Below are 14,707 nucleotides of genomic sequence, written 5' to 3'. Positions count from 1 at the left end.
TTCACCTCAAAAACATCAGGATCATAATATCTATTCCTAACAGTAACCCCTCTGAAAAGCGCTCCACTTCTCTTCCCCGTCTCCCTCTCCCTCTCTTTTTGTTGTTGTTGGTATTGATTCCCATTAGCTGTTGCGAAAGCTGCAGCTACTATTCCTGGGGTCCATACAGAACATGAAACAATACAGAACATTAATAGACAAGAATAACTCAAGGACAGAACTACATACATTTAAAAATGGCACACAGCCTACATATCCAGGTCAATTAGAGGAGAGGCGTTGTGCCGTGAGGTGTTGCTTTATCTGTTTTTTAAACCAGGTTTCAAAAAACAGCAATATGAGATGGAAGGGAGTTCCATGCAATAATGGCTCTATATAATACTGTACCCTTTCTTGAATTTGTTCTGGATTTGCGGACTATGAAAAGACTCTTGTTGACATGTCTGGTGAGGTAAGTGTGTGTGTCGCACTTACCCCACCAGACACACACACAGATCTTCCTTTCCTTACACCACAGTGAATTGCTGAGCTGTTTAAAAGGTGCTCCATTTTGACAGGGACTTGACTCATCCAATCCAATCTCCGTCTGTGTGGGGCGGGGACTCTGTGGACTGCTAGTGCTGAAAGAGAGTTTTGAAACTTACCTAGAGTGTCTGTTGATGGGAGAGTCTACACTGCAGCCGAGAGAGAGAGAGACTTTCACTCTCTCCTATTAGATGGACTGAGCAGGACGAAAGAAAACGGATCAAATCAAAAGCCAAAGACTTTGACATCAAATCAAAGCAGGTGTGTTCAGTAAAAAGACTTGTTCCATACTGCCATGGCAGACAGCATGACTGAGGAGTCTGACTACTACCCTGGGAAGGATGATCTGGACTGGGGATATCAGGAAGGTAAGGGCTTTGGAGGTTTTTAGTAAACACTTGTGTACCAAACACTTGTTTCCCTTTCTCTCACAAAACATAACTTTCTTTACCATTTAGGCACCAAACAATGCATGCATTGATATGGAAATTATTTATTCTCAGATATAAACAGAAAAAAATAGCCATCTCTTCTCTCTCCCTCTCTCTCGTTCTCTATTCTCTCTCTCCCTCTCTTTCATTCTCTATTCTCTCTCTCTCTCTCTCTCTCTCTCTCTCTCTCTCTCTCTCTCTCTCTCTCTCTAACATACAGTAGGTAAAGAACCCAAAGAAGGTAGGGTATTTTGATCAATGCACTTCTTATTGGGGTAACTTGATCATGCAAATGATGTATAGAACTGAACTTGAGATTCTGGAGTCACACCCATGATTAAGTATTCTTAGAGAGTAGTGGTCTAGCTACCATGCTTTTATGGTTCTGGGCTTTTAAGCGCTCTTGTCCAGGGCACCATTGTGTGCATTGTCTCAAAATGCCTCTGGGCACTTGGAGGGTAATTGTCAAGGTTTCCAGTAGCTGGAAAAAAAACAAGAGAGCTTTTATAACCAAAGTCAAGAGCTAAACTTTTCGTAACTAATGTTGTTATTGGTGTTGACTTGAAATAAAAAAGAATCTGGTTGGTAGGGGATAAAGTCATCCATACACTGAAAGAGAAGAGAGGACTTGTCTGTAGCGCTAACTAACTTAGCCTCACTGTTTCCGCACATTCTTCTTATTCTGTTTTTCACACTGTGTATTCATATATTCACTCAGCTCATTCTAATATATCTACTACTCTACATTGCATTTGTTACACTGTTTGTTCACACGGCGTATTTATATACTGGATTCTTGACATAGCTCACTGTCATTTATCTACCTCTACATGTCATTCTTACCCACTGGGCACACACTGGTTGAATCAACGTGGTCTCCACATCATTTCAATGAAATTACGTTGAACCAGCGTGGTATAGATGTTGACGTCTGTGCCCAGTGAGTAGTATATATTTTTGGTTTGTATACGCATAGATTGTATTTGGAATACTGATAGTGTTGTTTGGGTTGTTAACTGGATTCGTTGTGACATTTGTGATTTCTTGTTCTAGTTTTTGATTATTATTTGTGTACTTGTTTGACATTATACTGCATTGTAAGGAACGAGTAACAAATATTTCACACTTACAGCCAAGTGATAAATAACTTTGAAATAATTCAGGGCATGCTATGGAAAGAGCAGAGACCTAAGACCGCTAGCTAACAGAATGTTCTTACAAAGTGTGAAAAGAAGTGACAATGAGAAGGAGAAGATTTGTACTCTTTGTGGAAGATTGAAGGAGGGGGTATGATGAAATGTGAAAAAGAGAGGAAGAGTGTCAGTGAGGTATAGACAGAGAGGAAGATGGTGTCAGTAGGGTATAGACAGAGGAAGATGGTGTCAGTGAGGTATAGACAGAGGAAGATGGTGTCAGTGAGGTATAGACAGAGAGGAAGATGGTGTCAATGAGGTATAGACAGAGAGGAAGAGGATGTCAGTGAGGTATAGACAGAGAGGAAGAGGATCCAGTAAAAAGAGAGGAAGTGTGAGCGGTGTTGAGAAAGAAGAGCTAGAACATCCTTGTGTCCCTCTGGTGAAGGTTATTCCTGGTACAGACTCCCCAAGTGCTCAGTTCAGTGACACTCAGAGATTGGTGTACTCTTAGCCCAGTTTAGCTTCAGTGTGTGTGCGTGTGCGTGTGTGTGTGCGTGCATACACATTTGTGTGTCCTCGGGTATACTTAGTTTATGCTGCTTGTGTATTCAAAGGCTGGATTTACACTCCACCAGACATACTCCGTCACCACTTTGTGACTTCACCACACACCATAGAGGACTCTGTATGGAGGTCTCAGTGCAAGCCAGAGGTTGTAACCTCACTGAGATTACTTTAAGGAGAGCATTTGGTGGAGTTTAAGTCTAAGTTGTGTGGGTTTTCAGGTGTAGAGTGGGGTTTGCTGTTCCCTGATGCGAATGGGGAGTACCAGTCCCCGATCAACCTGAACTCCCGGGAGGCCCGTTATGACCCCTCTCTCCTGGACGTGGGGCTCACGCCCAATTATGTGGTGTGTCGGGACTGTGAGGTCATCAACGATGGACACACCGCACGCATCATTCTGAGGTCCAAATCAGGTGAAATTACATTACCACAGGATCATCAAAACAATGAATGGGTTAACTGTACCTGAACACTCCACTAGACTGGGGATCTTGCAAACACCTTTTCAATGAGCTCACATTAACCGTAATAACTGAGCGTTGAGTCAATGACTGTGTGCTGCGTGTGACACACACTTAGAGAAATCAGAGTTGCACCAGAATTCAGACCTACATTCAAAATCCCCAGCTAATTTAATATGGTCTTCATTTCTTGTGTCTGCTCTTGACGCTCTGGGTTTCCTGTCTGCAGTGGTAACTGGTGGCCCATTGCCAAGTGACCACGAGTATGAGCTGCATGAGGTGCGCTTCCATTGGGGCAAGGAGAACCAGCGGGGGTCAGAACACACCGTCAACTTTAAGGCCTTCCCCATGGAGGTATGAGTCTCAGCCAAACACACACACACACACACACACACACACACACACACACACACACACACACACACACACACACACACACACACACACAGTCTACTTCAAGGCCATGACCATGGATGTTTGTCTCAGTTAGAGGCCACTGTCACAGTACTCAGATAGAGGGAGTTGGTATGTTATTTTCACATAAAACAAGATTATTTAAGGTCAGGGCTTTTGTAACGGAGTCCTGTGTGGCTCAGTTAGTAGAGCAGGGTTGTAATTCCTGGGGCCACCTATACACAAAAATGTATGCACAAATTACTGTAAGTTGCATTGGATAAAGCATCTGCTAAATGGCATATATTATTGTTATTATTATTATACAGTATATTAGCTCGTTACTATGTTTCATGTATTTACAAATCACTGAGAACATTGATGTAAACAAGTGTTTGAAAGGCCCTGGAGAAGCTATGCTGCTGGTGGTTTGGCTTTATAAGCTTCCTTCTCTATCACAGGTGCTTGGTACTCTATTTCAAATTGAAGAGTGCACTTACGTCCCATAAACCTGCTCTGTCTCGGCCCTGTCGTCTACAGCCTCATTCTGCCTATGATCTTTCTGTCTGTCTGTCTCTTTCTCTAAGTATCAAATGTGGTTGATCTCTTTTGTGATCAACTTCCCTATAATATGATACAATATAAATATAATACAATAAGTGTGCTTCCCCCCCAGCTCCATCTGATCCACTGGAACACAACGCTGTTCAACAGTGTGGAAGAAGCCCTGGCGAAGAAGAACGGAGTTCTCATCATCGCTCTGTTTGTGCAGGTATTGATTTGGTTCACTCTGTAGTGATATGAGTCCTCTCTTCTCATGGTCTGTATGGTTTTTAGGGACTTGCCAACTTGGTACTGTAATTCATATTATATGAGCTTTGACACTAAAGTCAACATATATCCATCCACTTGTTTTTCAATTGGACTGAGAAAACCCCCAACATTCAAATAACCACAACAACATTTGATTGACGTGAGCTGGCTTGAGGCTTACTGTTTACCTAAACGTATAAAACCGTCTGTTTTAAGTGAACCCATCACTTTGTCCTTCCTGTTTTTGAAAGATCCAAGAGTTTCCCCCGCCACCACCACATCCTGGCAGGACTCACGTCAGCAACCCCATGTTAACACCTGTTAACGTCACAACATAATGCTTATATGTTAGGACAGTGATATTCAAACTCGGTGTCGCAAAAACTGCAGTGGGGTCGCCAAATTATTAATTTTTAATAAAATAAAAAACATTTTTTTTTTAGGAAGAGTACAGATTATTGTATGGGACGTTTTTGTGAAAGAATTTGAAAAATGTAATTGGTTTATTTGAATTTTGTTAAGAGATGAAAATGTGATGAATTGAAGGTTATTTGTTAAAACTTCTCTAGGGTAGGGGGCAGCATTTGGAATTGGATGAAAAGCGTGCCCAAATGAAACTGCCTTCTACTCAGGCACAGAAGATAGGATATGCATATAATTGGTAGATTTGGATAGAACTCTAAAGTTTCCAAAGCTGTTAAAATAGTTGTTTGTGAGTATAACAGAACTAATTTCCATTCAGGAAGTAGGATTTTTGTTGTTGTTGTAGTATTCTATTCAATGCCATTACAGTATCCATTGACTTATGACTCAAATTGCAGTTCCTATGCCTTCCATTAGATGTCAAGTCTTTAGAAATAGTTTCAGGTGTGTATTTTGAAAAATGAGGGAGTAAGAGCAGTCTGTATGAGTGGACCCTGCCGTGTCACAGAGCTTTTTCATGCGCGCGACTGAGAGAGTGCCTTTCTTGTTTACCTTTTATATTGACGACGTTATTGACCGGTTGAAATATTATCGATTATTTAGGCTAAAAACAATCTGAGGATTGATTATGAACATAGTTTGAAATGTTTCTACGAACTTTATGGATACTATTTTGATTTTTTTGTCTGCCTGTTGTGACTGCATTTGAGCCTGTGGATTACTGAAGAAAACGTGCAAACATAACGGAGGTTTTTAGATATATAGAGACTATCAAACAAAAGGAACATTTATTGAATAAATTAATGTCTTCTGAGTGAAACCATATGAAGATCATCAGAGGTAAGTGATTAATTGTATCTCTATTTCTGACTTGTGTAACTCTTCTACTTGGCTGGTTACTGTTTGTAATGATTTGTCTGCTGGGCTATGTTCTCAAATAATAGTAAGGTATGCTTTCGCCATAAAGCATTTTGAAATCTGACACCGTGGTTGGATTGACAAGAAGTTCATCTTTAAACCTATGTAAAATAGTTATATCTTTTCTGAATTATTATAATGAGTGTTTCTGTATTTGAATTTGGCGCTCTGCAATCTCACTGGATGTTGGCCAGGTGTGACTCTAGCATACCCTAGAGAAGTTCATGTAAAAATCGAAATGGACGGATTTTTAAGGTTGTGTCATTATATTTGGGGTGGGGTCTTGAAAAAAATGCTAAAACAAATGGGGTCCCCAGAAATTCTGGCAGAAAAACGGGTCCCTGCTGAAAAGGTTTGAATACCACTGTGTTAGGACCCTCTTTCCTTAACTCTTTCTGACTCAATGCCCTTGACATTGTTTCCTTCAGATAGGGAAGGAGCATCTGGGGTTGAAGGCCATAACAGAAGTGCTGCAGGACCTACAATACAAGGTAAGACGTTGCCATCCATTTTGTTGTCCAAGTGATCTTGTTATGGCGAAGATGTTATGGTTATGAGTTTTCATGGTGATGAGAGGGCAGATGTTATGATAAATTACTGATATGACCTAAGGGTGTAGAAGCCCAATGCTTAACTGAGAGATAGAGAAAGACATACAGAACATAGACATTCAAATTAGGGTCCGTGCTATCAGGGCTCCTTGGGACGTCCCTACTCCATTGAAGTTGACATTTAAAAGGGTTAAAGTAAGGGTTAAAGTAAGGGTTAAGGTTAGGGTTAAGGTTAGGGTTAAGGTTAGGGTAAGGGTAGGAGTTCAGGTCCCAAGACATCCCTACCCTAAATAGCATTAACCATCAAATTAGGCAGTTAACAAGAAAAATCAGCTGCAACGGTTGGAGCATGCAGCAATTTATTAATTTATTGATTTTTCAATGAAACCTGATGCAATTAATGCTCCAGGTTGATTTGAGACCATGTGGAACATGTAAGATTAGACAGGAGAAATGTTGAATGTGAAGAATGTGAAGGAAGAGGTCCAGTAGTACAGATGACATGGTGGCTAAATGAAGAGTACATTACAAATGAAGCAAAACAACCAATATTCTTTGTTTTGTTTTGACTTATCTTTACAGGGGAAGACCAAAATAATACCGTGCTTCAATCCCAACACACTACTTCCTGGTGAGTCCTTCATCTAATTGTGTATAATTCATGCTTGCATGTATGGTGTGACACAGTATTAGATGAAGTTATGGTATGTGTTTGTTGCTCCCTACAGACCCCCTCCTGAGAGACTACTGGATATATGAGGGCTCCCTGACCACACCTCCATGTAGTGAGAACGTCACCTGGATCCTGTACCGCTACCCACTCACTATCTCACAGTTACAAGTAGGCCATCTAACACAATGGCCTGGTCAAAGCAATCAAATGTATTTTAGAAATCTATTTGTACATCAGCAGTTGTCACACTTATATCTTTTGTCTTGCCAATTCCCCCTCTTAATACACACATAAACAATCAATGTCTCAAAGTTTAAAAATCCTTATTTAACCTGTGTCCTCCCCTTCATCTACACTGATTGAAGTGTATTTAACAAGTGACATCAATAAGGGATCATAGATTTGACCTGGATTCACCTGTTTTGTACACTGTGTACTGCCGACGTGATCGCCCGATGTGGTCTCAACAGGCTATTCTGTTACGATGTCGCCGAAGGACCATCTACCAGCCCCAGCCCACTAGCTTTTCTGAATGCTGTGTCCCCTGCTCACCTATCATAGTAGTGACAACCGAACGGCACCCTGACTCGCCTATTGCTGCTCTTTTGACCCTATGATCACTCGGCTACACAGCTGATGCCCCCTGGACTGTTTCAATAACACGGTACCTCATTTTGTTTACCTGTCGGCCCCAGCATCGAACTCAGGTCCTTTATGTACCTAACTGACCCGCTCTGCCCATTCATCGCCATTTACCCGTTGTTGTCTTAGCTCTCCTGATCAACACCTGTGATTGCTTTATGCCTCTCTTTAATGTCAATATGCCTTGTCTACTGCTGTCTTGGCTAGTTTGTATTGTTTTATTTCACTGTAGAGCCGTCAGTCCCGCTCAACATGTCTTAGATAGCTCTTTTGTCACACCCCACACACATGCAGAGACTTCACCTGGCTTAACTGGTGCCTCCAGAGACGAAACCTCTCTCATCGTCACTCAACACCTAGATTTACCTCCACTGTACTCACATCCTACCATTCCATTGTCTGTACATTATGCCCTGAATCTATTCTACCACGCCCAGAAATCTGCTCCTTTTATTCTCTGTTCCCAACGCACTAGATGACCAGTTCTTATAGCCTTTAGCCGTACCCTTATCCAACTCATCCTCTGTTCCTCTGGTGATGTAGAGGTTAACCCAGGCCCTGTAGCCCCCAGTTCCACTCCTATTCCCCAGGCGCTCTCATTTGTTGACTTCTGTAACCGTAAAAGCCTTGGTTTCATGCATGTTAACATCAGAAGCCTCCTCCCTAAGTTTGTTTTATTCACCGCTATAGCACACTCCGCCAACCCTGATGTCCTAGCCATGTCTGAATCCTGGCTTATGAAGGCCACCAAATATTCTGTAATTTACATCCCCAACTACAACATTTTCAGACAAGATAGAACTGCCAAAGGGGGCGGAGTTGCAATCTACTGCAGAGATAGTCTGCAGAGTTCTGTCATGCTATCCAGGTCTGTGCCCAAACAGTTCCAGCATCTACTTTTAAAAATCCACCTTTCCAGAAATAAGTATTTCACTGTTGCCGCTTGTTATAGACCCCCCTCAGCCCATAGCTGTGCCCTGGACACCATATGTGAATTAATTGGCACCCATTTATCTTCAGAGTTTGTACTGTTAGGTGACCTAAACTGGGATATGCTTAACACCCCGGCTATCCTACAATCTAAGCTAGATGCCCTCAATCTCACACAAACTATCAAGGAACCTACCAGGTAGAACCCTAAATCTGTAAACACGCACACCCTCATAGATATCATCCTGACCAACCTGCCCTACAAATAGACCTCTGCTGTCTTCAACCAGGATCTCAGCGATCACTGCCTCATTGCCTGCGTCCGTAATCAGTCCGCGGTCAAACGACCACCCCTCACCAATGTCAAACACTCCCAAAAACACTTCAGCGAGCAGGCCTTTCTAATCGATCTGGCCCGGGTAACCTGGAAGGATATTGACCTCATTCCGTCAGTAGAGGATGTCTGGTTATTCTTTGAAAGTGCTTTCCTCACCATCTTAAATAAGCATGCCCCATTAAAAAAATGTAGAACTTAATACAGATATATCCCTTGGTTCACTCCAGACTTGACTGCCCGTGACCAGCACAAAAACATCCTGTGGTGTACTGCATTAGCATCGAATAGCCCCATGCCCCTATGCAACTTTTCAGGGAAGTTAGGAACCAATATACACAGGCAGCTAGGAAAGCAAAGGCTAGCTTTTTCAAACAGAAATTTGCATCCTGTAGCACAAACTCCAAAAAGTTCTGGGACACTAAAGTCCATGGAGAATAAGGGCACATCCTCCCAGCTGGGAAACACCGTCACCACCGATAAGTCTACGATAATCGCTAATTTCAATAAGCATTTTTCTATGGCTGGCCATGCTTTCCACCTGGCTACCCCTACCCCGCTCAACAGCTCTGCACCCCCCACATCAACTTGCCCAAGCCTCCCCACTTCTCCTTCACCCAAATACAGATAGCTGATGTTCTGAAAGAGCTGCGAAATCTGGACCTCTACAAATCAGCTGGGCTAGACAATCTGGACCCTCTCTTTCTAAAATGATCCACCGAAACTGTTGCAATCTCTATTACGAGCCTGTTCAACCTCTCTTTCGTATCGTCTGAAATCCCTAAAGATTGGAAAGCTGCCGTGGTCATCGCCCTCTTCAAAGGGGGAGACACTCTAGACCCAAACTGCTACAGACCTATATCTATCCTACCGTCTTTCTAAAGTCTTCGAAAGCCAAGTTAACAAACAGATCACCGACCATTTCGAATCCCACCGTACCTTCTCTGCTATGCAATCGGGTTTCCGAGCTGGTCCTGGGTGCACCTCTGCCACACTCAAGGTGCTAAATGATATCATAAGCACCATCGATAAAAGACAATAATGTGCAGCCTTCTTCATCGACCTGGCAAAGGCTTTCGACTCTGTCAATCACCACATTCTTATCGGCAGACTCAACAGCCTTGGTTTCTCAAATGACTGCATAGCCTGGTTCACCAACTACTTCTCAGATAGAGTTCAGTATGTCAAATCGGACGGCCTGTGTTCCGGACCTCTGGCAGTCTCTATGGGGGTGCCACAGGGTTCAATCTTCGGGCCGACTCTTTTCTCTGTATACATCAATGATGTTGCTCTTGCTGCTGGTGATTCTCTGATCCATCTCTACGCAGACGACACCATTCTGTATACATCTGGCCCTTCTTTGGACACTGTGTTAACAAACCTCCAGACAAGCTTCAATGCCATACAACTCTCCTTCTGTGGACTCCAACTGCTTTTAAATGCTAGTAAAACTAAATGCATGCTCTTCAAACGATCGCTGCACGCACCCGCTCGCCCTTCTAGCGTCACTACTCTGGACGTTTCTAACTTAGAATATGTGGACAACTACAAATACCTAGGTGTCTGGCTAGACTGTAAACTCTCCTTCCAGACTAATATAAGCATCTCCAATCCAAAATTGAATCTAGAATCTACTTCCTATTTCGCAACAAAACCTCCTTCACTCATCCTGCCAAACATACCCTCGTAAAACTGACTATCCTACCGATCCTTGACTTCGGCGATGTCATTTACAAAATAGCCTCCAACACTCTACTCAGCAAATTGGATGCAGTCTATCACAGTGCCATCCGTTTTGTCACCAAATCCCCATATACTACCCACCACTGCGACTTGTATGCTCTCGTTGGCTGGCCCTCGCTTCATATTCGTCACTAAACCCACTTGCTCCAGGTCATCTATAAGTCTTTGCTAGGTAAAGCCCCGCCTTATCTCAGCTCACTGGTCACCATAACAGCACCCGCCCATAGCACACGCTCCAGCAGGTATATTTCACTGGTCATCCCCAAACCCAACTCCTAATTTGGCCCCCTTTCCTTCCAGTTCTCTGCTGCCAATGACTGGAACAAATTGCAAAAATCACTCAAGCTGGAGTCTTATATCTCCCTCACTAACTTTAAGCATCAGCTGTCAGAGCAGCTTACTGACCATTGCACCTGTTCACAGCCTATCTGTCAATAGCCCACCCAACTACCTCATCCCCATATTGTTATTTTGCTCCTTTGCACCCCAGTATCTCTACTTGCACACTCATCTTCTGCACATCTATCACTCCAGTGTTAATGCTAAATTGTAATTATTTCGCCACTATGACCTATTTATTGACTTACCTCCCCAATATTACTACATTTGCACACAGTGTATATAGATTTTTCTATTGTGTTATTGATTGTATGTTTGTTTATCCCATGTGTAATTCTGTGTTGTTTGTGTCACTGCTTTTCTTTATCTTGGCCAGGTCGCAGTTGTAAATGAGAACTTGTTCTCAACTGGCCTACCTGGTTAAATAAAGGTGAAATAAGAAAAAAAAAGTAATAGGGCTCACATGGAAAGAGGAGTCTAAAATAGCCCAGGACAGGCATTCAGTAAAATGCTAATATTTATCCACACCATAATCACTACACAGAACACTTAATTAATCTATCACCACTCATTCCCTTCCATGTAACTTCTCTCTCTTTCTTCCTCCATTTCCCTCATCTCATCACTCTCTTTCTCATCCCTCTCTCCCAGATTGAGGAGTTCAGGAGGCTGAGGTCCCATCTAAAAGGTGCTGAGCTTCCTGAGGGAAACGATGGGATGTTGGGAGACAACTTCCGCCCCACTCAGCCCCTTAGTGACAGGACGGTCCGGGCTGCCTTCCAGTGACACCCCCTCCCCCAGTCCATCCTCCATGGGGAATCCCTAGCTACATGTTCCACAGGTAAAGGTCAACAGTCAGACTGTTCTGAGCCCCTCACAAACTGACATATAATTTCAGGCCCTTAGAAGGTTTGTTTTTAGAAGTTTCTTGCGGAGAGGTACTTTTAGCAATACAGCCAATAGTTTAGCAGCGGTCCTGAGTGGCACAGCGGTCTAAGGCACTGCTTCACAGTGCTAGAGGTGTCACTACAGACCCGGGTTTGAGCCCATGCTGTATCACAACCAGCCGTGATCGGGAGTCCTATAGGGCGGTGTACAATTGGCCCAGCGTCCGGGTTAGGGGAGGGCTTGGTTGCGGGTGACTTTACAAGTAGGCCGTCATTGTAAATGAGAATTTGTTCTTAACTGACTTGCCTCATTTAAAAGGGTTAAATAAAAATAAAATATTGATGCATAGACTATGTTCTTCCATGACCTGGATTGATGGATAATAATGTATACCACAAAGAACCATGTATCAGGGTCACATTGGCTTGCCCTGGAAGTTATACTTTAACAGAAATAGGCCAGGTATTTCCCAGAGGTACAATCATAATGGTACCACTAAACACTGGAGCCGTGGCAGAGCTATAGTAATAATGAGCTAACCCAGTTCTCCCACTAATCTAGGACTAGCTGTGTTGTGTGTGTGGACCGGAGCAATATATCTATTTTAGAGCTAGCATTGGGAACACCTAGGATACTGGCAAATTACTCATTTTGAAAGGAGTGGGTGGATTTGGATGTGCTCAATTGAGGGCACATGGACAAAGTGGGTCTAGACTCACAACTGTTTTATGCAAACAGTGAAGAGAAAGAACAGGATTGTATCAAAGAGCCAGATAAGCCCATTGTTTGGTAGTTTGACAGTGTAAGTATAAGTGTATCAACGTTTCAACTGGGTGGAAAAGGTTGTATAATAGTTGTGAGCTGCTATGTAGCTACAGAGGGAAATGCCAGAGGGACAGTGGAAGAGATAGTGGAGTATTGTCTCTGGTAAGGGATATTTAAGTGGTCATGTGACCTGGCCAGACCTGAGAGGGGCCAGGAAAGGGGGAATAGAGGAAGAAGTAGGAGGGATAGAGGAAGGGGGTTCTGAAGGGACTCCAATTGCATAATTAAGCAATACCTTAAATTACATTGCCAAACCATTCGTAGTTAATTATAAGGGAATAATGCATGTAATTACATTGTAGCATGTTTGTAAATGCAGGTACTGTAGTTAAATGTGTCTGCCAAATGTTAGTTCTGTTTACCATGGAAATACAAAAAGGACGGTGGTCAGTACTGCAGAATTGCATGTACTTACTAGATATAATTGTAACAATCATATAAAGTGCATAAGTGATTTTATAGGTTATTGCACCAGTAGGAACTCTGGAATAAGGATTATGTGGCAAAACGTGTGGCTGAAAACATCACATTTCTAGCTCTGTAACCATCATAGCTCATCCAAAGAAAACAGGATATTAGTTTGTGGATTTTAGAGCGGAAAATATTACATCTTAACATTGTACAATGTCCAACAATTCCAATCCAAAACATGGGACTTATAAAATAACACTTTGCTCTTCTATCTGCCACCTTTGTTTCCAAAGTCTTAGGGCGACATTATTGCTGGAATGTTCCGACATCTACAAAACATTCCATTTTTTCTTTTCACAGTGAAACAAGAGGAGGAGATAAAGGAGAGGAGAGGGAGAAACAACCTTGCTGACTCGGCTGGATGGTTGGATGTTATGTTACATTGGATCACTTGGACTGGGAGGGAGCTAACAAAGGCACCATTTTACTCTGTGTTGATGAAGGCAGTGCTGACAGATCAACCGGCTTACTTCACCTGTGACCTGGAACCAATGGCATTAATACGTGTCATATATCAGTTTTCAAACAATGTAAAAAATATATATATATATTGAGTTAATAAAGTCGCATACAAACATGGTCTCTTTTCTTCTTTCTTGAGTAAGGCAGCTCCAAAATGCAGGTGTTTCAGCCTGGCTCAGTGCTTTCTGTGGAGGGACAGCATGCGGAAAATACAGTGTAGGGATTGGTAATCTTCTCTAGTTGCGCTGTGATTGGCTCAGTCTTGTCACTCACGGAGACACTGCGTCACATCAAAATCTACAGGGAGAGCTAGAAAGTTCAAGCCCCTTTGGGTGCTGCCATAGATTTACATTAGAAGTGCCCATCCAAGAAGGCTCAAGGTCATTGGCCACAGATAGCAAGCTAGATAAGCTGTTATCATCATGAATCACGTCGACAATCTACTGCCAAATCCTTTTCAATACTTGTGAAGAGAAATTATAGATAAAAAGTATTGGTGCTCATCGGCCATTGGACATAAACATTACACAACAAGTTGGAAATCGCAAATTCAACAATGAGGTGGTGGAAGGAATCAGTGGCTAACTGCAGGCGTTGCAAAGCAAATCACAATTTTTCATCCCCTGCCTGCTATTCGGTGGAGAAGGTGTGTGGTTCAAGTCTTCAGTTTAAGGGTCTCTTTTCCAAGCTTAAAAGGATAAACGTTAACAAGGTTGGGTAGGTTATGACCAAACGGCTCTCCTGTGAAGTCGTGACTTGCGACATACACGTAGTTTCCTGAATCAGGTCACAAATGACAGTTACTAGCTACCTGTCCAAAATTGTAATCAGTAACGTAACTTTTGGATTACCCAAACTCAGTAACGTAATCTGATTACATTCAGTTACTTTTAGATTACTTTCCCCTTAATAGGCATTAGAAAAAGACAAACATGTATGTTACCAATTGAAGGACATCAATTGCAGGATAAATCAATGTTAAAGTTTACAGTGAGGGAAAAAAGTATTTGATCCCCGTTTGCCCACTGACAAAGAAATGATCAGTCTATAATTTTAATGGTAGGTTTATTTGAACAGTGAGAGACAGAATAACAACAAGAAAATCCAGAAAAACGCATGTCAAAAATGTTCTACATTGATTTGCATTTTAATGAGGGAAATAAGTATTTGACCCCCTCTCAATCA

At 42.4% G+C, this 14,707-nt stretch overlaps 1 protein-coding gene across 2 annotated transcripts; it reads left to right on the top strand.

Moving 5' to 3' along the window:
- Positions 1-634: 634 nt before the first annotated feature.
- On the top strand, positions 635-13,639 carry LOC110508819 (carbonic anhydrase-related protein). 2 transcript variants are annotated; one of them, XM_021589653.2, is made up of 10 exons: positions 635-893; positions 1,177-1,197; positions 2,878-3,069; positions 3,347-3,471; positions 4,187-4,282; positions 6,093-6,155; positions 6,798-6,846; positions 6,944-7,056; positions 11,528-11,717; positions 13,361-13,639. In XM_021589653.2, the coding sequence occupies exons 1-9, from the start codon at positions 821-823 to the stop codon at positions 11,660-11,662; spliced, it is 867 nt and encodes a 288-aa protein (XP_021445328.1). In that variant the 5' UTR covers positions 635-820; the 3' UTR covers positions 11,663-11,717; positions 13,361-13,639. The 2 variants fall into 2 exon arrangements, with proteins under 2 accessions (XP_021445328.1, XP_021445329.1); XM_021589654.2 differs by lacking the exon at positions 1,177-1,197 and having other exon boundaries at positions 638-893.
- Positions 13,640-14,707: the final 1,068 nt, after the last annotated feature.

The sequence above is a fragment of the Oncorhynchus mykiss genome, chromosome 28 (genome assembly GCF_013265735.2).
Source record: "Oncorhynchus mykiss isolate Arlee chromosome 28, USDA_OmykA_1.1, whole genome shotgun sequence".
NCBI lineage: Eukaryota > Metazoa > Chordata > Actinopteri > Salmoniformes > Salmonidae > Oncorhynchus > Oncorhynchus mykiss.
Note: the sequence above shows the minus strand (reverse complement) of the source record. Positions and strands in the feature narration are given on the sequence as shown.

What these genes read in the sequence shown, in the direction of transcription:
- LOC110508819 (XM_021589653.2), top strand. Translation starts at nt 821, where the DNA reads ATGGCAGACAGCATGACTGAGGAGTCTGACTACTACCCTGGGAAGGAT. An exon ending in TGCAGGACCTACAATACAAG is followed by an intron (nt 6,156 to 6,797) that starts GTAAGACGTTGC and finishes TTATCTTTACAG; the next exon opens with GGGAAGACCAAAATAATACC. An exon ending in TCCCAACACACTACTTCCTG is followed by an intron (nt 6,847 to 6,943) that starts GTGAGTCCTTCA and finishes TGCTCCCTACAG; the next exon opens with ACCCCCTCCTGAGAGACTAC.